At 42.0% G+C, this 25,213-nt stretch overlaps 1 protein-coding gene across 5 annotated transcripts in view; it reads right to left on the reverse strand.

Annotated features, from left to right (window-relative positions):
• The window catches only part of LOC139713995 (uncharacterized), a 66,156-nt gene that overhangs the window by 13,538 nt on the left and 27,405 nt on the right, over nt 1–25,213 (reverse strand). For 4 of the 5 annotated variants that reach the window (XM_071625715.1, XM_071625718.1, XM_071625716.1 and 1 more), the window contains 5 exons: nt 8,361–11,395; nt 7,606–7,789; nt 5,040–5,189; nt 3,196–3,797; nt 1,530–1,614 (listed from right to left, as the gene is read on the reverse strand). In XM_071625715.1, the coding sequence (XP_071481816.1) occupies nt 1,530–1,614; nt 3,196–3,797; nt 5,040–5,189; nt 7,606–7,789; nt 8,361–11,351 (4,012 nt within the window). In that variant the 5' untranslated portion in view covers nt 11,352–11,395. Of the gene's footprint in view, nt 1–1,529; nt 1,615–3,195; nt 3,798–5,039; nt 5,190–7,605; nt 7,790–8,360; nt 11,396–22,593; nt 22,814–25,213 lie in introns of those variants that run through there. The other variant, XM_071625717.1, reaches the window with a different exon arrangement.

Below are 25,213 nucleotides of genomic sequence, written 5' to 3' on the forward strand. Positions count from 1 at the left end.
TTGTGAAACGTTACGGAGAAATCAGCGACTCGTAGACCCATTGTCTTACGATGATTGGCTTACGCCTTCGGCTATCACTGCGAATTATTTCTAACACGACACAACCTCGCTGATTTTCTCCCTACCCCAATCTTTTTTTTTTCTGACACGAAGAAATAATTCTGAAAGCCTTAATGGACAGACTACCGGCTGTATGATACGTTATAAACGCTCTATAAACGTTGAGTGTACAAATCTAGAACGAAAGTTTGCCTGAAAGATTTTTTCCCGGTGACTTGAGGACATGGAAGCAAGACTTCTGTATCCCCCGAACCATTTCCCAATTTGAGTTCGCAACTTGGCAATCAAAAGCAGGAATTATAGCAATTGTTTAATACGCACTCTGTGAATATTAGCGGTTTTTCATCATCGATCCCACCATGAATACTAAATAATTCATACCATGAGCGTATAATTGTTTACAGCTTTGTCAAAAATATCCATCAAATTTCCTTATCGAAGCAATCGTGATGTACATACAAACCCTGCTAGGCCTATAAATAACTAATGAGATACGGATAGGAAAGATAATACAGTGTACGTGTATAATATCGTAAACGAAAATGAAAGAAGTAAAAAATCATCCGCTTTGGAAATGAGACCGCCAGAACACAACTCACAATATGGCGGAAAAGATATTGCGAAAATGTGTAATCTGAACTGTCAGGTCGGATCTGCTTCTACCGCTTGGCAAAACGCCAACATGAGATCACGCGTCGAAATTAAGATATTGCATCTATTTTTGTTTTGTAATTAACTTCGATTATCAGCCCGATATCGGCGTGGGAATACCTCAAGACATTTACCGAAGAACGGAAGCAGCTCTCCACGATTTGTGGTAAATCGAACCCCCTTATCACCGAACTGGTTACTTAGCGAAACTTCGAATAGAATTCGCAGGCTTTTGTTTTTCTCTGTTCGTCACTGAATTGGCAAGTTTCACCCTGAAATATTACGGTCGAAGCATAACTGATGTGTTCGAGTGATGATAGTGATGATTATGAGTGCTTTTTAATTTCGTTTATCAGGTCCGTGTGTATAAATATCCCATAGCAGTGTATGTACTGTGTATGCTCAAATATTATAATGCGAAGTGACGTATCATTAACAGCGCGTTCTACATGCATAGCACGCAAAGGCTCGCCTACGCACATGGTATGCACACGCACGCACACAATCACAGTCCAAGATGTACAAAACCGAGTGACCTCTTAATATAATATTGGGAGTGATGCATTGCCGGGGACATGGCGTGTAACAGAATAGTAAGTGAAAAGGAAAACACTCCTCAGAGAAATGATAATACATGTAGTAAGAAAGTGTGCGTTAGACACAAGTAACCACATCGATCACTGCGTGCAGAGGATAGCATAACGCGATTAGCAGCTTCCACGAAGGGAATTAATAAACTGCTTCGACACGCCCTGTGACGTCAACCCAGTTTAAAACTTCCTCGGGATACTCTGCATCCTTCCACGCGTTTCGCTTACCTGGTGGAGGGTCGGGTCGTATGATCGGGGTGTCGATGTACTCGGATGACGTCATTCCAGTATCGATGACATCATAATCACCATCCTAGGGACAAATCACAGAAATAAATACAGCTATCTGAGCCATGAACATGAAGCGTGAACACGCAGCAAATGCAACGGAATTGTTTGGCATCGTTCTGGTCCTCCCCTCTCCCTCCCCCTTCCGTCACAAGAGTCATGCGGTCTCCGGCACGTTTCACGTTAAAAAGAGAACTGGAATAAAAAAAATTATCAAGAGCGCGCTACACGAAATGACAATTAAAACACACAGATGACATAAGTTATAACAATGGACAATATCACGCAACTAGTAGCAGCCTCTAGGCAAATGACCTGCTGAAAAAAAAATGTTTTGAAGAGCCTAAATGTCTAAAATACCGATTACAACATTAAACGCTGAGATGATTGCGCATCAAAATGAAATTTCTTCGGCAGCTTTAATTTACATGCGAAACAAAGCATCACGAGTATTTTTTCTTTCTTTACATGTCTCGTAATTTTTGTGTTGAAGTGCATTTCTATACAATTTGAAGAAAAAGTCGTACGGGAGACTTTCTCACGACTCTTGTTACTAGGGTGGGAGGCACAGGCCCCATTAGAGGCATATTTCTCGCGTGTTTTTTCATTCGATTGCAGAATTGTTTTTTTTTTATTTTGGCAGGGGAAATTCCACTATAAAACGATATGTTCTTGGGTACTATTTCGCTGTGTGTATAGGAAATCTTTGAAATTAGCAGCGGAAGTGTGTGTTAATTTCTATCTGCATGCTTTAGTTTTCTATCTTGTTTTATTAATTCTTTTTTTAGGGGTCTTTTTTGTTTTCTTAAAGAAAAATCATTCCAATAAGATGACCCGAAGGAAAAAAAAAATATTTGCCTGACCCCAGATCAAATTTTCAATCAAGTACTGACCATGTCCAACTTGACCGCAAAGTGATTAAAAAGTAAACTATTAATCAAGCGTTCAAACAATGGTTGACCTTGTCCCTTTGTGCGTGGGGGGGGGGGGGGGAGGGGCGAACCTGGTGGTACGCGATTGCTAGGAAACAATACCGCGTCGCTGCGCGGTAATCAAGTTCCAGCCTTGAGCTGTTGTTGTTATTTTCAATTCATTGCAGAAGCAAAATGTCGATGAAATTCAAACACATTTACGTGACTTTCACTTTGAAACTGGATTAGTGTTTGCCTGACAGAACATGTTGGTGCAAATTCATACGTGCTGCGAGCCGAAAGTGACAGAAATATTGGAGCAGGGCATCCGGGGAACAGACTGTCCTGTGTAATGCCCGTGGACATGAGGTATGGCAGACGACGGAAGAACTGGCACGTAGAAGTAAATACATTTTGTCAACAATTCCAAGGGCCCAGGGATAATCAGTATAATGTCAATATCTGTGTCAGCATGAGATGCATACACTCACTGTGGCGTATCAAAACTTTGAAGGCGTGTAGACCAAATTGTGAGAAGTAGGACCAAGTTTGCATTCATCGTGCCATTCTGACATTATCTATTGCTCGTCTAGTATTGCTACGCCTAGTATCCTACGGCAATACTGTAACTCCTCACGCTGTACCTACGCAAGATAGTTACAGGTTGATGCGTTACTGTTAGCCTTGGTGCCTACCTGCATGTAGTCACCGTCGAGGCTTCCCCTGTCGTTCTCGTTGTAGTGAGGCATTCGTTCCAGCGTGGGTGGCTCCGGGGAGTTGGGCGAGCCCTGGACCGCCGCCCTCCCGCGGATTTTCCCGACTTTCCCGCTAGCCTTGGGCGGCCTCCCGCGCTTGCGACGCGGGGGAGCGGGATCCACGTTCTCCCCAGCCTGCACGCTGCGGATATTCACGAATTTCATCTTGATTCGATTGGACGAGTTTTCGTCCAGCACGACCCTCAAGGGGTGAGTGGGACTCGTGGGTGGTTCACCGTCGTTGTTAGAAGATGGCGTCTCGTCGGAAAATGTTGCTGCATTTTTAGCCCGCCTTGCGACGCGCACGTTGTCGTCTGGTCTGTATTTTGGTGGTCTACCACGTGGTTTTCGCTTGACCAGTGGTTCGCCCTCCTCTTGGTTGCCAATAGCGTTGTCATTGTCCATGTTGGGTGCGTTGTCGACGCAGTTGTTGGCACGGAGTCTGAGTCGTCTTTCCACCACCTTGGCCCGCTCTCGTTCGATCTCCAGTTCGTAACGAACGTTTCGCGTATCGTACATTGAGCGGTAGTTCCGAACTGGACCTGTGAGCACAATCGCAACACATCCCCACTTAGCAACGAAAACAACGAAACAAAACATTTCGACAAAACAATTCATGGAATTGATAAATACGACGGTCCGCCCTTTTTATGTGGTACATTTTAGAGATAGCAGTACACACATGCAAAGCTTGTCCACGAAAGAAGACGGGTAGACAGATTATGCTCCTTATCGGTTTATCAAAAAAAAAAAAACAACTCATACGACGTGGTACGCCGCTTTTGGTTATTACTTTACTGTAGGTGTTAAAATGTTAAATATTCTTTATGGAAAGGGCCTTTATCTGTAAGAAAACGACAGACTTTGCATGCTGGTCAAGTAAATAAACCGCAGTTTAACAAGTAGGATCTAGAATTTCATCACACCAAAAATTAGTATTACCTACAATCTGCAACGCATTTTTTTTTCCAAATTACAGAATATCACAATTTGACCAAATAATCATGAGGGGAAACATAGTCTTCTAAACAAAAAAACAAAAAAAAAAAAAAAAAAAAAAACCTTGCACATCTTTAAAGTAAATCAGTTCAACGTACAAATGTGATGCTTTTCATTTCCCTTGTTACCGAGCATAAATTGGTTGGAGGAAATTTAAAGGGGGAAGAATGCTGCGATAGAACAGATCACGTACTTCTTTCACTGAACAAATAACACCAGAATACTATAGCAGCTACAACAATGTGTAGGCCTAACAAGAGTAGACTTGTAGCGACATGAGAGATTTTCATTTCAGTCACTCAATAATAAAGACGATTTATTTTGGCGGTTTCTGTGATTTATGTAGGCCTAATATTCAGTAGCTATGTAATGTCGAAGTCCAAATTCGCAATGGGGAATGTATGGAATGTACTCGACATACGCACGCACCAACACGTTTTGTATGTATGTCTCTAACTGATCTATGTGTACATTTCTATTGAAAACTCAATACATCATCTGTTTTTTATCCCATGACTTGTGTAATTTTCGGGTTTTAAGAGGTCCATTCCATTTGATAAGGGAAATTTACGTCGTATGGCACATACTAATCTTTGTCGCGTGAACTTTGGCCAGCCCGAAGGGTTTTAACGCGCCCATCAGTATATGGGACTATAGCGTTTGTGCGTGCGTGCATGCGAGCGTGTTTATGTGTAAGCGTGTGCTAGTTAGACCCTGAGAAGTGGTACCACGCCCTGTTTGATAATAAATGATGTCTATTGCTATTGTGTTGTTTGTTATAATACCTGTGCCAGCGTTGCGTGTACGGCTTGTCAGAATTGTGGGTACAAAGTCCTGGAACCGACTGCGCCTGGCTTCGTTGAGGTCCATGTCCAGAGGGACGGTCGATCGGCGAGGTCGTCCACGCTTTCGTCCCGTCGGGCGATTTTCGGAGCCTGGTGTAATCGAGATTTAATGTTTAGACGACGAAAATAAGACTAATGATATATCTTGTTGTGACATGTTGTGATGTCCCTCGCAATTATTAAAGGTGCTCTACAACTTTGTATCGCTTTGACATTCAAATTTCTCTACAGCAATACTTTCGTTTCAAATAGGCGGCAAAGCTCGTGGTTAGTATTGGTTTTTTGTTTTGGTTTGTTTTGGTTTTTTTTTTTGCTTGTCTGTTTCGGGTTTTTTTTTTCTTTTGGATTAGAACTTACTTTCAGTTACATTTGAGTTTGAGTTTTCTTTCAGCGTACGACAATTGTGCACGTGTGCTAACCCAGTATCAAAACCGTTACCCAGAGATCATTTTTTAAGACATTACCGTCTAACTAACATCAGTGATGTCACAATGATGACACAATGATGTCATAACGGATGGGCAATGGATTTTGCACCTTAATGAAGAGCTAGATCTGGTTTCGGAAATGCAGATTAACACAGCTCCATTCCATGCTTTACCTATTGCCCTTGCGATACAAAGCCACACCCTTCGAGTTTATTTTGTAGTAGCTAGGAATGATGCTATATTTGCAGGCTTGCCGCATGCTCGCATACTGACAAATAGGTCCTAAATGCCAAGCATGTCTGCCGCGTGCTTTATTCATGGGTTGAAAATCAATAAATGTCATTCAAACGTCAGCACTCGAGCTCGCCATATATTCCTGTAATTATGACGAGAAGAGGTTTACATTTGTAATTAAGAAAGCTTAAGTGTTTTGCGTCGAGTGCATGAGTTGTTCACAGCATACAAGCACTGCTTTTTAGTGGACCCTCATTTTTTCCCTCATAACATAGACAATGTCACAAGTTTGGTTTGAAACTCCGTAAACATGCTTTCGATTCGTTGATTACCTCTGATTCTCAATCAATATGTAATCAAATTCATTTGTAATTTTCTTATATCATGCTCTGTGGAAGAAAGAAAAAGAACTCTGAGGGACTGAGCTGAACTGAACTATCGGCCTACATAATTTTAAGTGTATTTTGTCCCCTATCCTTTTTACTGGCATAAAGAATTAAATCACTCTGAGTAAACCATAGCTGTAAAGCACCACTGGAAAAGCTTATCTATCTCCATGTCTTTTATTAGAGGCACACGTGACAGCATGTAGGCCCTATACTTTCTGGTCACACTTCAAAATGAAGAGTAGGTAGCGGAAAGGATTGGCTGTATAAACAACATTACCTTTTCCTTCTTGTCTTGTTGCAACAATCTAGGCCTATAATACAGGTGATAGGTGACGAAATGGCAAGGTTAGAGCCATAGACCCCCCCCCCCCCATTACCTTTACTTCATTGTCTAAAGCAGTAAATTATCTTTTTTTTTAAAATCGATTTACGTTTGCAAAATCTAGCTTGTTGTAGGTCTCGCACCTGTAAAATTTTCCAAAGACTCACGTGTAAAAAACAACACAGTAACAACAAATTATGTGAAATACTAACGCACAATATATAGGGACTACATGAGTCTATGGATGATCGTGAAATAAGGAGGATCAAAAGGAATGAATCAGACACATTCTTGCATCATTTCCCTCCCCCCCCCCCCCTAATAAAAAAAAATAATACCGTCATGATGGCATGGGGGTATTTTCCCGAATGACACATTTTCTTATGAGACAATTGCTCCGGTCTTATTTTCTCCAAGGACTTAGGATTAGGGTTGTTAGGGTCGTGATAGGGTTTTAAGTCTAGTTTGATGTGAGGATTGGGATTAGGGTTAGGGTTAGGGTTATGTTTGTGGGTAGGTTTTTATGTCTGTCTTAGCGTGCAGAAATTTCATGGGAGCAATATTGTCGCGGGAGCAAAATAATGTCATGGAACCAGTTCCCCGAGCTCAGGAATGCTCATCGCTGGCATTACATTAAAGGGTTTGAAGACTATACCTGAAGCAATTTTTGGGATGGTAAACACTAAAAACCCTGTAGTGTAAGGATTCATGGGTGGCCCGAGTCATTTGCTGTCCACCGGGGTACATTCGAAAAACACGAATAGCACCGGTCAGCGAATATGTGCATCGAAGCGTGCGCTCATCGGTAACGGTCGATACCGGTCGAGATTCTTCGGCTGTGTGTGTACTTACATAGAGATCAGTGATAAAGCTATACACAATTCGTTTAATACGGGATTCTCGAATATATCCGAGTCGGGCCAGCCATCCCGCTCCATGGTATTCCCACCCTACCGGATCTTTAAAACAAAATGTAAGGGACTTTCACCCGTAACATGAACTGTCTTAGGGTTGCAATACGAGTCCAGAACCTAAGAGAGTACAATATCAAGATCCTTGTACCGCATCATTTTGCCGTCATCGATCTGCCACAAAGGCTTCACGAGGACACGAGGGGTGGACAAGATGCTTACCATTAATGATGGCATGTGCGCGGCTGGAGCGAACACGGCGTCTGAACTTGCTCAACTTCCTCCTCCGCCGTCGCTGAGCAACCCTCCCTCGTCCTCCGGAGAGCCTGCCATGTACCGCTGAAGCCTCCTGCTCTGCGCTCTCGGGTGTTTGCTGATCCGGTTCGTTGAAACGAATGATAGCTCTCTGAATAAGATTGGGGAAGTTTTGCAGGAAGCAGAAAGAATACCTTCAAAACAAATCCTTTCCTTCCTTAGATTTGTAATTGTCCAAAAAAAAGTTTCAAGTAAAGAACTGTACCGAAGATCAAGGCAATTCTTCTCAACGACACGGGCAATGACCGCCGCTGACAAGATGGTGAATACAAGCATTACAGGCTAAGAATGAACAACTGCAACATGGTAATAGATTCTCATGAGAATATACAATAGTACTGACCGTCTCTTGTCATTACAACCCACTTAAATCTTAATCCTACACTAGAACCTTCAATGAAAAATTTGCCACGACACTCAACCCTCTGTAAAATTCATATCAATTATTGTACCTAACTCATCTACTTCACCATTGCTTGTTCATTTGAAGACAGATTATGGTGGTGAACAATGAAAATACTGACATGAGTTCTAACGGATGCATGATATCATCGTGAAATAAGGTAGGAAACAGGTACCTGTCTGCAAAAATGTATGTGAAACATGATAGAATCACACGCACAGTTCTGGATAAGATAATAAAAATAGTGGAAGATATTCACCTGTAGGGCTCTCTCTTCGCTACCAAGAGATGCCGAATCAGCTTGCATCAGATCATTTTCATTCGGGTCTTTCTTTTCTGCTGGCAGTGTATCATCTTTGAGTGGGAGTTGCTTTTTGACCTCTGGTTGACTCGAGTCCTGCCGCTCTGCTGGCGTTGCGGATGTCTCAGGTTGACCCTCCGGGGCAACTCCAAGCGCAGCGGGAATAGGTGAATCTACGAAAGAACCCTCCGAAGATTCCGCAGAGGATACATCGGAGCCCAGAGCTGCCAGCAGCTTCTTCCGCGGGTCGTGAGACAGCGAACGACCGACGCGAGGTATCTCGAGACTTTCGGGGACAGGTTGAGGAGGAACACTTCCTGGAGTACTGACTCTTGTATCAGTGATTGATCTGGGAGATACCGACGCTTGAGCAGAGCTGGCAGAGTGTCCATTTACGGAGCGATCTGCTAAAACGTCATCGTGTATTGACTTCTGCGAGACGGAAAGTCCACTTCCAGTTAGAGTCGCAAATGGTCCATTCAATAGTGAGTTTGGAGTACTTCCGTTTGTAAGGTCACTCGAAGTTGGCTCAGCACCCACTTCCTTGTCTTTCGTGAGAACTTTCTTCAGCCATTCCTGACTGGAGAAGACAAGACGCTTAGCCATGTCCGACATAACATCTGTAGTTAGCTGGTCTTTGGGCATCGCACGAGCCAGAGACTGCCGGGCAGCAATGGCGTCATCATAAGATGGAAGACGACTGGTATGCCTCTTACCCGGCTGGAGATCATGTACGACATTCGGGGAGATCACTTCCGGTGAGCTTGCTGGTGAAGAGGACGTGAGGTCATGCACAGTGTCTCTGTTATTCTGCGACCGATGACCGCCAATTGAAGGGATTTCATTCTGGGGAATTATTGACTTGGAGATACCGCTTTTCATTGAAGGGATACTCTGCTGCTTTGCCGGTTGTTTGCTCATAGCATGGATGAGACTCGCATCCACTTTTGACCCTGAAGTCAGAAGTGTTTTCTCTTTATTCTGAATCGGTATCTTATTCTGCTGTTTGGCTCTGAGAGAGTCCAAGTACTGTGACTGGATAAACTGTCTGTTGGCAAGCTGACCATATCTTGTTAAAAACAAAAGTTCTTCCTTCTCCCGTTCAGACATACTGGACAGTGCACCCCGGGCAGGCAAACCGGATTGATTCTTCATGGTGGAGACATGGGGCTGGTGCAGAGGTTTGCTGCGTTTCTCCTGCGCATTTACCAACAATTGATGAGCAAGAGCACTTTGCTGCGCTGCAGCCATTTCCCAAGCGGCACGGGCATCTTTACGTCTACTTTCGAACGACTTTGCAGTTGACGAGACTGGAGATACCGCCTTCCTTTTGGAAGGTATAATGTCGTCGCGCATATCAGATGATCTTTTCGTGGCTACCTGTACCCTAGGTGGGGAAATCATTTCAGGTCTTTGAGTGTTGCGCCCATGAGATCCATTCATGTCATGCTGGCTCTGAAGAAACTTGGCAGAATATAAATCTTGGGGCATCAGAATTGGCATTGGAGGGGAGGAACTGGCGTGGTCACCTTTTACATGTCGGGAGAGTAATGAGGCGTTGTAAGCGGCCATAGCTTTAGCAAACTCCTGCTGAGCGGTCGTCTGATGGAATTTATGACTGGTTCGATGCTTACTTGCCTCCATTTCTTCTCTTGCCTTCACGAGATTTGCATACTGCTTATATTTCAGATCTTCCATCTTGGTCTTGCGTTCATTGTATGTCTTTGCATATTCCTGCAACGTCCGATTATTGATATCATCGAAAAGCTGACGCTGCTGCAGAAGAATCAATTCGCGTTGTTTCTTTATCAATGCCTGCTCCCTAGCCCTTACCTGGGCCGCGAAATCGGTCTCCTTGTTGCGTGATACCGAACGATCAGCTGGCTTTTGTTGGAGATGAGAACTTCTCCGGGCAGCTGCGATGAAGTTAGGATCGGCGTGCCGCTTCGTTCCATCTTGCATCCTATCAGCCTGAGAAGTTGTAGCTCCATCGCGGCTGAGCGTTGCGTGGGACTTGGGAGAGGGCGCTACACGTGAGGCTACGTCTGATGAGAGCATGGCGGTACGGTATGCATTCAGGAGATCATAATCTGGATGATTCCCTCTTCGTGCTGCCAGCTGGGCCTGGGCTATCTGCTCATTTCTGAGGTACGCCTGGACCTCAGCTGAGGAAAGCTCTCTCTGGACTGGGTGCACGGATGCCGTCCGACCTTGCAGGAGCCGCTTCTGACGCTCCTCGATCCGCGCACGTCCAATTGATGGTTGTTGGACTTGTTTGTGAACTGCTGCCAGTGCGCTAGCGTCCGCTAGAGTTCGGCTGATTTTGATTTTAGAGCCAGGGAAAGCGGCACGTCTAGCCATGGCACTATTTACGGCAGCCTGGGCTGCTTGCGATGCTTGCGCCTGCATCGCTTGTGCTTGCATGGCAGCGATGTTCGCTGCTTCGGCACGAACGCGTTGATGCATAGGAGCGTAGTTCCTCATGGCTTTCACCTGGTCTGATGAAATAGTTCCTGCAGGTGCATTCTGAGTGCGCTGAGCACTTGGCTGTCGGTCCTCCGTAGAAACAGTCCGCTGTGGAAGTCGAGCCTGTTGGGGTTGGACATACGCAAGGCCTCTCTGTAAAGGGTATCTTGTCGCACCCAGAGGGGGCAATTTGTCCGCCTTCGTCACCGATCTCTCAGGTTTTTCTCCCGGCTTAAGACCTGGTGGCATTCTGTGAACCTCGACACTTTGGCTGTCTCCCGATGCCTTCATCGCTTGTGTCTCCAATGACTTTGTGGATAGGTCAAGAGGTTTGCTGAGGTCCAGCGGCTCGTCCGGGTCCTCTGGTGGGGTTCTGTCGATGGGCGGCTTCTGAGCCGGTGTCACTGAGTCCTGTGAGTGGTCCATTGCACTGCGCTCGATTCTGTGTGCAATGGCAAATTTTGCCTGGTTCAACTGTAACATTGGGCCGCCAGGTTGGCTGGAATTCAGTCAGAAATGCTTGCGTCCTGCAGAAAACAAAGAAAATAATGACAAAAAAGAAGTTATAACAATTATTCCACATGTTATGGTAACATAGCATTATCATCCATACCAGTCATTTCGTACTACAGCCGACCTCGCCTGAGTTGACATCGTACATAAACTTACGTATTTTCCTCATCCAGCGATTTCAACACCAAAACTGAAAAAATTCATAACTTTTGCATCTATTGTCCGATTTTCCTCAAACTTTAACTAATGTGTTCTACTAATGTTGCTGCTTTCACTCAATCCACATTTCTCTTTGGGTGTGGGTTTCCTTTAACACCTCTTGTTTTTTCTCTTCCGTAAAAGATCCAAGATTGCCAATCAAGATACGTTCAATATTCATTATCCCCTTTACCTCTTTCTCTCGAAATAGTTTATTCATATCAACGTTAGTGGATTCAGGGTATTGTACTGGTATTTTTTTTTTTTTTTGCCAGTTGAGTGTGTAATGACCGTCTCTTCTACATCACAACACCTCGTTATCTCAATGCTTGTGGATGGAATTGGAATGAACGTTGCCTGCAACGGATGTTCACGTCGCGTGATGAGATCGCCGGCGCGAAACTTCCCAGCTTCGTCAGCAAATTTCATGCGAAGCAGTTGAAAAATAATCTGATGACAAAATATAGAATTTGACCTTCTGAAAGATGGGGGGGGGGGGTGGAGGGGGGGGGGGAGGCAGAAAGGGAGTGAAGATAAAAGTATAAATCTGTCCGGAAAGGTCAAACAGGTTGTGCGTTATAGGTAGGCAAAGGAGTGCACGATCCGTGAAATTAATGGTTATGTGTATATCATTCGCAAAGCTTAAACAACTTATCCGCCTTGACAGTTTGTCATCTCAAGAAACGCGTTTTATAGACTTCTGTCAAAACAAATATGACTGCCTATAGGCCACTGTGATAGCCTTTTACACTTTGTACTCGTTTCAAAATTCTTCTCGTATCATACGTTGACAAACGGATGCTATACGTACACCGTCTTAGAGGATATTTTATGATTCATACAAACAAGTTTTTTGGTTTTTGTTGTTTTATTGTTTTTGATCTTGTATTGCCTATTTTTTTGCAAGCACGCACATGAAGAAATTAGCAACAGGAAAGGACCATTCGAGTGTCAGTAGGTCAACCGTAATGGCATCCTGTGGCCAGAAATTCGCGGTCTTTCGAGCATTGTCCCCAACAATTTCTAGGCACATTAAACGTAGCTGATTTTATCATCATTAGCATTTCTCTCCTCACAACCCCCCCCCTCTCTCTCTCTATATATATATATATATATGCACAACAAATACAGCTCATATTGTTCACAGAATTCTTCCACGACAGACATCGTCAGTGACGTCACGAAAATCAGTATATCACTTTGCATTCAAATCAAAGAGAGAAGTGGAGTGTATATACGGAAGAGACATCAAAGACGTCACAAATAGATTGATCGTTACAAATATCGATTATGAAGCCGCGATAGATAACATGACATGGTACCTGTACTGTAACCCCCAGCCCTCCCCCACCTCCCTTTGCGTGGCGTACGTTCGATGTTGTTCAATTTTTATCTTCCTCCTCAGCTCTGTAACGCTTCTTCCAGGCTGATGAATTTTCTCTTTGAGGATGTCTCCGTGATGGGCTTTAAACTTCCTTCACGTATATATGGCAGTGCTGTTGCAATGATACCAATTTTGTTCAGTGAAACGAAAATTAAAGGAAGTACGCAAATTACCACTATCATAAAATCGAAGTTTTCCGAACGAGCTTCTTCGTTATGGGGTGCGTACAAAATATTATTATTTTCTCGATATTCTTCAACATAATTTTGTACAAAATATTATGTACGGAATTTACACATATACAATCCCGATCACTTTACTAAACAGCCTTCGCGGAAGTTAATTTCTCTTTTACTGGGGTTCTTTGAGTTTGTTACTTTAAGTTATTAGGTAGACGGTAGGTTAATTGAAGTTTTGGGTCATCATAATAACAGATCTGTCATGTCTGCCATAACTCTCAGTGGACGGTATTCTGATGAATTCTATCATTTTGCTGTAGTTGATTCATCAAAGTCTGACAGAATTATGGAGAGAAGTAGAGAGGGGAGGAAAGCGCCGCTTCATTGGTCCTTTAAAAAATGAGGGGGAAAAAAAAAGCTTTTCAAAACTGCAGAGCGTTATTCTTTTTTTATCACTCTTTTTCTTTGCATACGAAAATATTTCTTTTTCTATGTTTTCTCCAGGATGACAGTGCAGGAAGTCAGAGATCTTGTTACTTCTGAAAACACAGTTTCCAGGAAATAATGTGTCTATCGCTGCATTCATTTCATGTTATCGTGGTGTGATGCATTTATAAGTGCAATCACATTATGCACGAATACAGGATAATTTTCGATGTACTCGTGTTGTTTCGAGTGAGATCGAAATCTACTCCATTTCTCCCGACAACAACAATAACAACAAACAACAACAACAACGGCAGACCTTATCAAGTCGAGGAAGTTCGAAACAATCCCAATCGCATCGCAACTGAAATAAATGGAAAATACAACTGAACTAACTAGCACCGCATCACGAGCCCCCAATGGTATAGCCAACAATAGCCCATGAACAAACTAAACGTGTTTCCGCATCGTATTATTGGGCTGCTGTGTGTCTACATTGATTTCATTTCCTCCCGGAAGGAGTACACGGGCGGCAATGACCACTAAATTCGCAGATAGTTCGATGCATTTTCTGACACAGTATATCTCTATCAACTGCTATTTTCTGCACATTCGTACCGGGTCATAAAAAGACGATTTCAGTGCCGCGTGACAGATATATTGTACTGACCGTGAAGGGTCACACACCGTGTCCAACACGCACAGACACAAGCAGACGACGCGACGGTAGAGATTCATGGATGATCAATCTCGCGTTGTTATCCCGCGAGAAAATAACAATACTTCGCACACGCCATCACAAAATGCAATATGGCGGCAAGAAACCCACCTCAGTAGGAACGAAATCTCGAGCACCATCGCAAGTTATCTCAGTGAATCGGCCAAAACAAATATCAAGGTTGATCGATCACATATTCAAATCACTAGCATCACATGATTGCTATGACAGGCAGAGCCAAGATTTCAGTTCATTGGCATATTTGCGGCAGAAGTTCAATGACGCACCCTATTTATGAATATCTGTATAACAAAAAAACAAATATTGTAGCCGAGGCCCGCATATAATGTTAAGCGTTGATCCAGTCAACTTCGAATCGATTCTTTTCGTCATTACATCTCAGTTTAAAACATACCTAACCACGTTTTTTAGTTTGTATCGACTTTGCTGAACTTGATATCTACATTTCATATTCATTATATGGAATTCAATACAGCGGCTGTATAGCTGTGCAGTAAAGGGGGGCATTAGAACATAACGCAATGCAGCAGACAACGCCTACACGTAATATGTCACGGGTGCCATATTTTGATACGAGAGCAGAAAATGATAAAAGCATCTTGCACGCCTCAACAACTATGCCCGGACCACGTTTACAATCGCAATATTTGGCATACCATATTAAAGGAAGTTAAGCATGTTGTATATGGGGGAGTTAACATCATAGAAAACGTTCTAAATGCGTGCATCGTTGAAGATAAATGCGGAAACGAGAGCAACGTTTGATCTTGCACTGAAATAACTGTATTCATGTCTGAATTACTGTCTACCTTGTATATATCTCTCCTTTTCTGTATTTGCATACTCGTTATTGAGTGTTCACTATGGTAATAAACTCCCCTCAACATTGAATTCGTGTCTCAAGCGCCCAGTCGTGCTAGTGCCATGTTCGTTGCGTGCTCAAATGACCTGCAAATCACATGCCGGTCTGAATAATGGAACATTGTCCTCGAAGTTTTGCCTCCTTTTCGGGCGCAATCGATTCAGCCGCCATGGTTTTCATTTACTTGTTTCTTTGTTGACGTTTTTCTTGTCATGACGAAGGATAAGTTAAAATTAGAAACAACTACAAAAACCTCCCAGTTTATATAGTCTTTTGTGCTTGGTGTCTGAAATACATGGTAACACGTAAAAAGAAAAAAAAATTGCAAAAGCTCCTGGAAATATATGATATAAACTGATATTGCGCCGCTTGGAACGCTCAGCTTTTCTACTACCAGCACAATTTTTCAATGTTTTTTTTTTTTTTTTTTGGTCGATAATTTATGATATACATCCTCATGAAAAAAAAAAAAAGATGATCGTCAAAGGAAAAAAATTGTCATTGTCATGGTCGTACTGTAGATGGCGCGACCTTTTGTCGCCTGAAAAACAACCGTGTATATATATATATACGGAAAACATGTTCAATTTTACTTAGTTATGACATAGGCCTATCAATAACATGTTTACATAATCATGCATATATACATGAATATATGTTTATATGTGGATGTATCTAATACATTTAAATGACACACATGTGAAGTGCGGACAATTTTACACTGCAATATTAAAATGATAATTTACATGATGCCTTATGGGTCGGGGCTCGAGGAGAATGCAAAAATCCCGATAAGAGAGAACGGGCACGCAGGCAGGCAGCCGCGTCCCGAACTATAACTGAATTTAGATTCGACGTCACCTCCGATTACCGCAAAGGTATGACGCGCATGTTACGTAAATAAATGGGGAAAAAATAACACGTCTTATCTTAAAGGGAATAGGCCGTGCAGTGGTGTTCAACGACTTGAGAAAAGAGGTTCTTTTACTGCTTGCTTCCTTTGTTGCTTTTGGAATATCAAGTTGCAGAGAATATTCACAAATACATATGCATGTATTGGGGTGAGAAAAACCTTATATCTCAAACTTTGGTAAAAATCACTTGATTTTATTAATTGTCAGATGATCAGTTCAGTGATGTCCTGTCCAAATCCTAGTTGTCTCATCAGAAAAAAGAAAAAAAAAATGAAGCCACCACGGCATGTAAAAGGAGATGCGATCGCATTATGTTGCAGTGCTTTGGCTGCCATGTTATTTCGCTCCCCTGAACATTTGACTTATATGAGATACAAGGTTTTGTCTCCCCAACAGCGATATATGTTTGTTGTTGTCGTTGTTGATTCTTGTTTCCATGCTTACCGGTATTTCTTCTCGGCTAGAAACTCTTTTAGGATCGGTGACGCTTAAGTAATTCGATTTGTTTAACCATTTTTTTTCCACACCCACGCTCATGTTCGCGGCGAGTGAGGCAAAAGAGTATAATTGTTTTCGAAAATTTTCGATCCAAAAATACAAACAAACAAACAAGCACACTGTTAAAAAAAAATGAAGACATGCACTATCCGAAATGCGACATTGTTGTAGTATGGGGGGGGGGGGGCATGTTTGTGCTACTTAATATAGGCTACTGTAATATCCACGAGTTTGTACGGATAACGACTCACATAAATAAACATCTATTATTTTCTTTATTCAAGCTTACTGTATACAATCCATCTAATTCAGATACGTGAAAATCAAAGCATTGTAGCATTCGCTGCTGTTACATCTATAACTCAGAGTAAGAATTGCCAATAGCCTTGAATGATGATAATGCCGCCCCCCCCCCAAAAAAAAAAAAGAAATCAAGAAATTAGTATGCACGTAATGGTGATAAGAACATTCACGTGACACGTCCACATCTGTGATTCCTTGATAACAAACAGCGGAAGTGTGGTAATAATCACGGGTTGATTCTCCAAACTTATCACAATCTGAATGGTCCATCCCCTTCAAATTTGTACACAGTTATCCATGATGATATAATGCAAACGAATATTTGCACACCAACATTTTTAGAGTCGTCTGTTTTCCTTGCCTTCGTCTCATTCATGTTTTCCACTTTTCTCATCGATATAATATCACGGCAAGCTCGCTTGGACTATTCCGGGCCTTATCTGGGAAATAATAGTTCTCAAGGGTAACCTTTACGTTGAGTAGATGATTCGCATTGCTAAGCAATGTATGCGAGTAAAGTCTAAAGCTATTCGAGAAGTCTATGATACGGCACACACTAATCCCCCATATTATGAACCTTTCACGAAGTTGCAACTCGACCGTTACGATAACTCTGAAGTCAATTAAATAAACGTAGACACTGTTTGCTGAACAGCTCGTGTTGTGCGTAGCCGAACGTCATGCTATAAGTTGATAATTTGATCAGTTTGTTGTCAGAATAAATTTTCGCTGCTAAAAGCCCCTCAAATAAATCGAAGAGTTCGGAAAAAGGTTGAACGCGAACAGACGAACTTGCGGTAACGCACTCTCCGCGAATTTGTGTTTTTCCGAAACTAAAATTTTTAGCTGACTTCGTAGTGTTAAAAAAAAGATGTATTTGTATGTATAAGATGTCTTTTTCTGGGAAGGGTACAAGCTGAATAAGTGAAATTTTGCATTTTATTTATAACGAATAAGGAAGGAAGGTAGAAATGTGATTAACAAGATGTATGAAAAATGAACTAAAGGTAGTACATAATTCTACTGTAAATGGAAAAGTGTGTGTGTGTGTGTGGGGGGGGGGGGTCACAGACACACTTATTTTACTCCCTAATTTCATTCAAAAACTCTACATGTTGGTCGAATAATTATCGTCAAGACAAGTCAACGACAAGTTACTGTCGGAACCCTTACTTCACTATTCATACGCCTGCAGAAACTCAATTTTTACTCTAAAATGGACAAATGTCCATTAGAAATAATCATGTGAAATAACGCTGTGATAATATGATTTCATATGGGTAACAACGAAAATGCAAAATATTACCCCAAAAGATATGCCTACAGCATTGCAATTCGAGAACATATCTGATCGCGGTTGCTACGTATAATGTTTCATACTCGATTATCGATAAATCGACATACATACAGGGCCATACGGTATCCAACGATCTTGGATCCGCGCGAGAGTGAACCGCATGCAGCTTTTTGAAAAATACGATTCCTCCACTAACCGTACCAGGGAGGTGGGAAGCGATTCTTCCAACCCACTACTGAACGGGGAGAGCTCTTCTGGAATGAAAGGCGTGTACTACGATCAAAACTATATTTTCACTTTTAATATTAAAAAAAAAACCAACTATAAAACAACTCACTATTCTGGTAAATTGCGTCAACCCGACACGTTTCTTGGTAGACCCTTGGTAGACCCTTCGATATGATTATTACAAGCAAACTATAAATGGCGGAAGATGAATGTTGTTTTACTTTTAACTCCTTGAAGAAGAGAAAAATAGAACCAGGGGATAGATGTGTAAAGTGTTGCCCGTGATCTCCACAGCGCAGATAAAAGATCCATTGTGCGTCACAATATAACGAACACCCTGACTGAACACACCCACTGAACCCCATTCTCTTTTTGAATGTCGGCAAGCAAAGGTGTGTCCTTTGTGTGTGCTGTGTCTCGTCCAAGAATGCAATCCGTGGCGCAAATGGCAAGAAAAAGAAAAGAAAAGAAAGATTAAAACAAGTTAATGCCTTCAGCTCATCTCTTTTTCGCCAAATCATTCCACCTGAAAAGCAAAGAGAAAAAAAGAAAAGCAGAGAGAAAGAGAGAGAGGGGGCGGGGCGAGGGACTTGGAGAGATACACGACGCGAAAACGCACTTTACAAACTTCAAACTGGTTGTATTATCGCTCCATCCGAGCATAAGTTATACCAGGGAGGTTATACCCCAGTCTCTCACACAGCCTATCGATGAAAATTGATATGAAACCAAATCCCGACACAGCTGATTTACGCATTAACTTGCTATTATACGTGACGTGATGAGAGCGTGTACCCGATCAACAACACGGGCACCGTTCCTCAACACGGTTCGTTTTAAAAAGCGTGTAATGCAAATCCGACCTGAAAGTTTACGCGCCGAGGAAGAATTGTTCGGCGGCCATTATAAATTCTTCGCATTCCGACAGTCATTGTCCCCCTCGTACATGTCTGCGCTCTGGTTTCGTCGTCGAAGAGCTGTGCGCGGAACTTAGGAATCGTAATTACGAGGGTTCCATTTCCCTCATCTCTCTCTTGCAGGGGCTCTTTCCCCCGCCGTTAGAGAGAGAGCAGCGTTTTGCAAGGGAAAACGCCGAAAAATTGCGTACATTTCGTAACTCCATGTAGTTGTAATGGTTTTGGCCATGCTTGCTTCGATCTCAGCACCGCTCGGCCTTGCAACATATTATCGGCGTCGTGGCTCCGAACGACGACGATCTCGATCTGACATGATGATGAGCTCAGAGACCTGGCGATGGCAGAAGTGTTATTAGAAGAGATTTTTCCGATCCAATGTTTATGAGCTCTGTGTCACAATATTAAACTATTCAGGGCTCGACGGGGCAAGACACGATAGCTTTATCGTAATAACCTACTGAAGTTCCACCTCCTCTGATTTTCCTTTCTTTTCCTCCCTTTGGTGTATTCTAAAAAAGACAGTTTCCAAACAGTAATAAGGGTATCGACAGGTAAATTATTCTGCAGCGGAGTTGTCCTCAGTACTACCAAAAAAAAAAAAAAAATCTTAAAAGTTTTGCACCATGTTCGCAATATGCGCCTATCGGGGGGGGGGGGGGGGGGTAGAGGGAGTAGGAAGAAAGAAGTAGGCCTACGTACTCCATTGGAATGTCGTCCAGTGCTGAAACATGACCTTTAACTCAACATCAACAATACGACCTCTCATTACTCACAATCATGTGCCATAAGCATTAAGGATTACAATGCTTTCACATTTTTGCTGGGATACATCGTCCTCCCGTTTGTTGCCAGCGAAAGGCAACACAGTCATCTTCGAAGTTCAGGTGGAATGCCACACCATGATCACGTTCGCTTTTGATAGCGATCAGAGCATGAAATGATTAATAAAGAAAATGGTGGACGCTTGATCGAGATCAGACGTACAGCATAAAGAATGTCATAGAATTGCAAAAATTATCATATTTTCACGAAGATAGTAATATTAACAGCACTATGTCAATAAGATAAGGTGATAAAATACACTATAATAAAGTGATTATTGTAAAATATTATGTGGAACTGCATCTTTAAGTCCGCTTATTACATTTATGACAATTCTGCCAGTTTGTCTTTTCTTTTTCAATGTTACCACAGCTTCGGATCCTTTAGTGAACCAATCTGTGGAATTGCATTTCATTTCAAATCAAATCACTAAAGCTGCTGTTCAAGATTTCTGTCAAATCGTTTTCGGTGAACGCAAATGGCGAAACTGGCAAAATCGTCTAGATTGAAAAAAGAAAAATCTTGTCGCCCTTGTCGCAAGTATTAAAGTATCACACACGGCCAACGGGGTATACCCTCTTGGTATAAGTAACAACTGTAAAAAGCTAAATCCCTACATCTAAACTACAGAGGAAAAATCTAAATTGACCACAAGTTCGTTAGCATTGTTTGAGGAGAAAGCAGGTCTACAATCGAGTGGAAATAAAAAGACATCACCTCCCTGGTCAGAGTAAAAGCGTTCTTCAGTTCAAAGGCTGCTATAACTTCCATGAAGCTCCCATAAAAGATCGTCCGATTAACGTTGCACATTGATCGTTCAAACATCACCTTCTGACATAAGGAACCCCATTGCGTTTGCAAAACGCTTCTGGGGCTTCGATACTTATCGGTCATTCCAGCACGTCACGAACTCAGGCCGATAAGACCGTAAAATTCACGATGCGCTGCGCTTGAATTTACGAGGCAGAGAAGGATGCGCCACAGCCGATATCCCAATACCCCGCCACTACGACCAAACCGAAATCCCGACCCTCCTTCATCCGCTTCCCCACCCTCACGACATACACAGTGACACACCGTTAGGCAAACCACGACACACTCACCCCGTCCCTACCAATGCGCACAGACACACCCACACAACGTACCACGCGCACCGAGGAGACAAAGACATCGGCGTAACCCTTGTAAACAATGCGTGTGACCACGTTTTCGATTTTTTCCCCTTCAATCGACTTGGCGCCGCTTCGCACGTCTTCATTGAAAATCCACCGCTTTTTTTGTGTCTGTTTAGTTTTGTGCCGTAAAAGGGGGGATTTTGAAGAATTTACAATGTAGAGATCCCAATCGCGAGTAATTCCCAAGCGTTCAAGACAGCGTCGTCACAGAAATCCTGCTAGTCAGTTTATACAAGCCTCACTTTCACAATCTATATTAAGCGCTATATCGGACAGTCGAATACTAAATACGGTGATGTAGGAGATATCACTAAACATAATAAGTAGACCTACAAAGAATAGCGGGGGCGTGACTTGGGAAACATAAAGTGCAATATAAGCACGGATGTACGCACTCATGGCACGGCTCATCTGTATTAAATACTCGTACAAATTTCAGTATTTCCTAGAGGAATTCATATTCAGCAATACGTATTCATCTCCTCTGCGATACATGAATAGATAAATGAATAAGTAAAATAACCAAAAAAAAAAAAAAAAAACTTCGTGCGAGAGAAAATACAACGCGCAAAGAGGCTCGATCGGCCCGAAAAAAAAGTGAAGCCCAGTAATGTATTGTTACAATCAAATGAAATGGACCCGTCACACATCACATTCCAATCGTGCGTGGTAAATTGCGAGTAGCATTACGCCAACACGCTCTTTCTCACGTACAATATTAAATAACGAGAAGCACTTACACACGTATTGCGTTTTTGTTTGTTTCTGAAAAAATAAAGGGTGTGCCAGTGTCGTTTAATACTTTAGCAAGAGATAAGAAAAGAACAGGGCCGACTGACATAGGGTGATACGAAAAAATGTAAACAACGCAGATTGTTTCGCAAACACATGCACACTCACATAATTGTTCTTGATTTCGCATTTATCTATAGATACATGCATATAGGAATTAGCGTTGTCTGTTGTGAGAAACAGAAGAATTGCAAACGATAAGTTCAAACTATCCAAAACTCAAGTTCAAGGTGATACATTATATCATTATAGCCTGCATAGTAGCAAAAAACAGATAGTGTTACGAGAAGAGTACACCTTTAACACTGAAAGGCACGAAATAGCGTTAAGGTGTATCTCGCCGTTTGCGTAACTTTTCTTTTTTTCTTCTTCAAGTTTTCACCTTTTCTCGCACGATTTCGTGGACGACAAAGATGACTGCACACACGCATATCTCGAGGTAAGGGGGCATGCGGTGAAACACAAACGCTACACTTACCTTGGAATGGCTCGGTAACAGGGGTACCTCTGCACGAGGCAAGCTTTAGCAGCTGCGTAGTTGCAGTGTTACACGCTCCACTCTCGCCTTCTCAATAGCGAACATACACGCCGTATGAAGGCCTTATTGTAAATCGCGCGCCATTATATCTGTGCTTGGCGATGTATTAATTCCATTCAATCAATAAACCCGAGCTATAGAGAATGAGCGAAAACTACAACCCGCCGATGTTTCGGCACACACGTGAAGGTACACACAGCTTAATCACTAGAACGAACGAAAGAGAAACGGGAGAGAGGGAGAGGGAAACGGAGGGAGTAGGAGAGAGACGGACGACTGAACTGGAAAAAAAAAATATTGCGTTTGATCCGTCTTTCAATAAAGTCACCGAGGCTATTTAAATTACGAGTAAAACGCACGGTAAATTCATCATCTCTATAGTATCTCAATAACTGCAGACCCATGGAGCAAAGGACTAGAATAGCGAAGCTCGCACGTACAGACAGACAAATTGATTTAGGACATCTTGCAAACCTGAAAAAAAAAATATACCAACAAAATATCTCCTTGGGGTCGCTGTATGTAACGTTCGCATCGTGTTTATCGCAGCTCTAGGTCGTCGGGTCTGAATATTTCTTAACTAGACCAACTAACGCGAGAGTTTATAGTTTATATACGTTAATCAAAATCATAATAGGCACAATTGCTAAATGTTCATGAGGGCATGTAGGGTAATATATTTCCCTCTGATGGAATATTTCGTTTTCCTATTTTTATTTTTCAGACCCGTTTAATAATCGTTCTTTCTTTTCGACTTTTTAGGAAGGCTTCACTAATATAGTTTCATTCTCTTCAAGCAGTTCACACAGTGATAAACCAGGGAGACACCTCCCTGGATAAACCCACGTCGTGAGCACAAAATATTATGAGAGGGGGAGGGGGGTAGGGAGAGGGAGAATTGTCCTTACAGCTATGGCTTCAACATGACCATTGCTGATTTCGCTTATATTCCTGATTAATTTTAGTTTCAGTTTCAGTTGGTTTTATTCTTTATTAGTTGATTATTTGTTTCATCATCAAAACAAAGTAGACAGTCGCTGCTTGTCTTCATATCCTTGCACTACGCGTATATTTCAGACAATTAATGATTCATTTCGAGGTTAGGATTTCTGCAAGAGAAAGACAGTGAAACATCACACAGACGAAAAGTATTTATCGCGTGATGTTTTTCCCGCCAAGATAAAACATCTAAAGTCAAATGTTTAGTCAAACAAGCCAATCCTAAATATTTTATATCTAACATGCACACAAATTCAATACATTCAAAATACTTTCCTCTCATTTGCTGCTGAAAATATGTATGTATTCCACGTATGATAAGCATTACATATACATACAGATAATATGAATATATGCATAATCTTATATACATATATTTATACAAGGTAGCACTATGTCATCTATAATAGACCTAAAAATCGAAAATCGAAATATGTAAGAAGAATACGAGAAAAAAATGTGCGCCGACTATAGGGTAATTATGATTTATATCCCCTGCCATATATAGCGACGCCATTACTATGCTGCAACCAAAATTTGAATTGTATTAGATACATGAAATCATCACCATTATTATCGACATTACTGTTATCCTTTTTTTTAGCGTTCATTCATTATCATTGTTTATCATAGATATCTTTATTCCGATTTTCATTTCTTTCCTCGTTATCACTGTAATAACAATCATTGTAGTTATCGTATAATTGTCTTAATTTCGTTACTATTATCATTATCTTGACATAACGCTCATTGTTTTATGACGGCAATTTTATCATCACTCCACGATGGCGATGAATCCATTGGTTATAACCGTGTCTTCTTGTTCATTATCATGCCGTTAGCTGCGCGTAGCATTCCTCTTTAATAATACGAGATATTCGTCAATTACGTCTTACGCTGCCATCCGCGCACACAAAGAAACTGCGCGAATCGATCTCTCTACGAGAAACTTGATTCTTACCTCAAGCCCCCCCCCCCCCCACGCACAACCCCACCCGCCGCTTGTACCTCTCTCTCCCTCATTTTGTCTGTGTGCGTGTTTTCAGTCTGTCGGTCTCTCTTTGTCTGTCTCCTCACTCTATCGCATGCGCTGCTGTTACATATCCTCCTCTCCTCCATTCTCCATCATTTCACTTCTTTCTCTTCCTTTTCATTCTTCTTTTACTTTTCGTATTTCGTATCACAAGGACTGCACGACATTTACAGGAAAGTCGAAAATTAGCACGCTTCAACTAGACCAGCACGCACGGCGGCTGCAGTCTGTTCCGATAAACGTGATCATCAATATCATATGGAAAAAAAAATAAGGAGTGGAAAAGATGCGGGTGGGATAGGGTGGTTGGTGTGAGGTGGTGTAGACACTGTAGGGGTTGGAGGATGTGGGAGTCGGGGTAAAGTGGGAAATAGCGTCCAAGGATACAAAGGAACTGAGATGGGAGAATAATATTAGGCGAAGGACTTCTGAGAAAGCATGCATCAAAACGCAACAATAAAACAAATATGATATTGTATTATGTACTTTTATTTCATTCCATATCATGTTGGGTGTTTTTGTGATATT

This window comes from Diadema antillarum, unplaced genomic scaffold, assembly GCF_040938485.1.
Source record: "Diadema antillarum isolate AM-2024a unplaced genomic scaffold, OU_Dant_1.0 seq00002122_RagTag, whole genome shotgun sequence".
Classification (NCBI taxonomy): domain Eukaryota; kingdom Metazoa; phylum Echinodermata; class Echinoidea; order Diadematoida; family Diadematidae; genus Diadema; species Diadema antillarum.